The sequence below is a fragment of the Geospiza fortis genome, unplaced genomic scaffold (assembly GCF_000277835.1).
Source record: "Geospiza fortis unplaced genomic scaffold, GeoFor_1.0 scaffold13, whole genome shotgun sequence".
In the NCBI taxonomy this organism is placed as follows: Eukaryota; Metazoa; Chordata; class Aves; order Passeriformes; family Thraupidae; genus Geospiza; species Geospiza fortis.
The window spans coordinates 906,965-908,381 of NW_005054384.1; the positions used below are offsets into that span (position 1 = coordinate 906,965).

The window sequence follows — 1,417 nt, forward strand, 5'->3', positions numbered from 1 at the left end:
ATCGGCCCGTAGCCCCCGGGCTGTGCTCACTTCTCATGGACACCCCTGCAGCGCCTCAGCCCCGGGGCGGGGGTGGCATAGGGGACATGAGACACAGCTGCCCCTGCTGAGCCCCAAGAACTGAGGACCCTGAGCCCCGGGTCCCCACAGGGGTGGGGGCCTAGGCTGGACTCCTTGCCGGAGTCTTGTGGCCCTGTGTGTCTGCTGCTGCAGAGACACAACAGCAGAAACCTCGGTGGTTTCTGAGAGCCAGGAGAAGCCTTGCTGGTTTCTGAGAGCCAGGAGAAGCCTTGCTGGTTTCTGAGAGCCAGGAGAAGCCTTGCCGGTTTCTGAGAGCCAGGAGAAGCCTCGCTGGTTTCTGAGGGCCAGGAGAAGCCTCGCTGGTTTCTGAGGGCCAGGAGAAACTGTCCCTGCCAGCCAAGTGGGACAAACGCAACTTCCACTGTGAGCTGTGGCTTAGGAGTAATTTAGGGTAGAGTGAATCTAAGAAAAAGCCCAGCTTTATTTTGAATTTTGGAAGAGATCTTTTTGAAGGTGTTTTGACAGTCTCAGAAGAGGAACAGTGACTTTTTAATGAGTGACATAATGATCGTGTTGTCCCTCTGCCTTTAGGGAGGTGCTGAGGACATTGCAGAATAAAATGCACGATTGTACTCACAGGCAGTAGTGGCCAGCAGTGTCCCATCACAAACTGGCTTTGATGCTTTTGCAGACAAACATTTGCTGTGCTGCTGAAGACGTCACAGTGCAATGGAAAAACCCAGACTTGCCTGGGAGGCTTTGCTGCTTATTCACATGTGAAGAGTTTCTTCAGGTGCGAGCATTTGCTCTGGGTGCCTCTCCCTGCTATCTGCAGCTTCATATTTTTTGCTCCATTTAGCTAAGTATGGCAAGATAATTGGTTTTCCTCTTTAATGTTCCTCCTGTTTCATGTCAGCACCATATCCCTGGCAGGATATGATGTGCTTTCACTTGGATCACAAAACCTTTACACAACTTGGTGCTTATCTCTTTCTGATTGGCTTGAATTTTCCCCCGTGGTTTCAAGTCAGAGAGATGCCACCATCCTGCCACAAGAGGCTTCACCTAGAAGTTCTGTATTTTGTTTTTGCTGTTAGCTCTTGAGAGCTGGAGCCTTTCCCCTCAGAGCTGTAGGTCCAGTCAGCTTTCCACTGTTTGCCTCTCCCCAAGGTCTGGTGGGGGCCTTGGGGGAAGAAGAAGTACTGCACATGTCACCCTGTGACAGCCAGCCTGCTAAATCTTGTGCCCTGTGTCCTTGCTAACATGGCCATGCCTTTACAGAGAGCGCTGACATTGAGGAACTGCAAGGGGGAGGAGGGTCTTGCTTTCTTTTTTTTTTTTTCCCTGGATCCACGTGCACTGGAACACTGGAACAGGAGGAGTAATCTCATGAGTT

The 1,417-nt window shown here is 51.3% G+C and overlaps 1 protein-coding gene across 1 annotated transcript in view; it reads right to left on the reverse strand.

Moving 5' to 3' along the window:
- The window catches only part of LOC102037110 (aldo-keto reductase family 1 member B1-like), a 10,762-nt gene extending 9,447 nt beyond the window's left edge, over positions 1-1,315 (reverse strand). The window contains exon 1 of the mRNA XM_031060522.1: positions 1,301-1,315. Coding sequence (XP_030916382.1) covers positions 1,301-1,315 — 15 coding nt within the window. The remainder of the gene's footprint in view (positions 1-1,300) is intronic.
- Between the last annotated feature and the right edge of the window lie 102 nt (positions 1,316-1,417).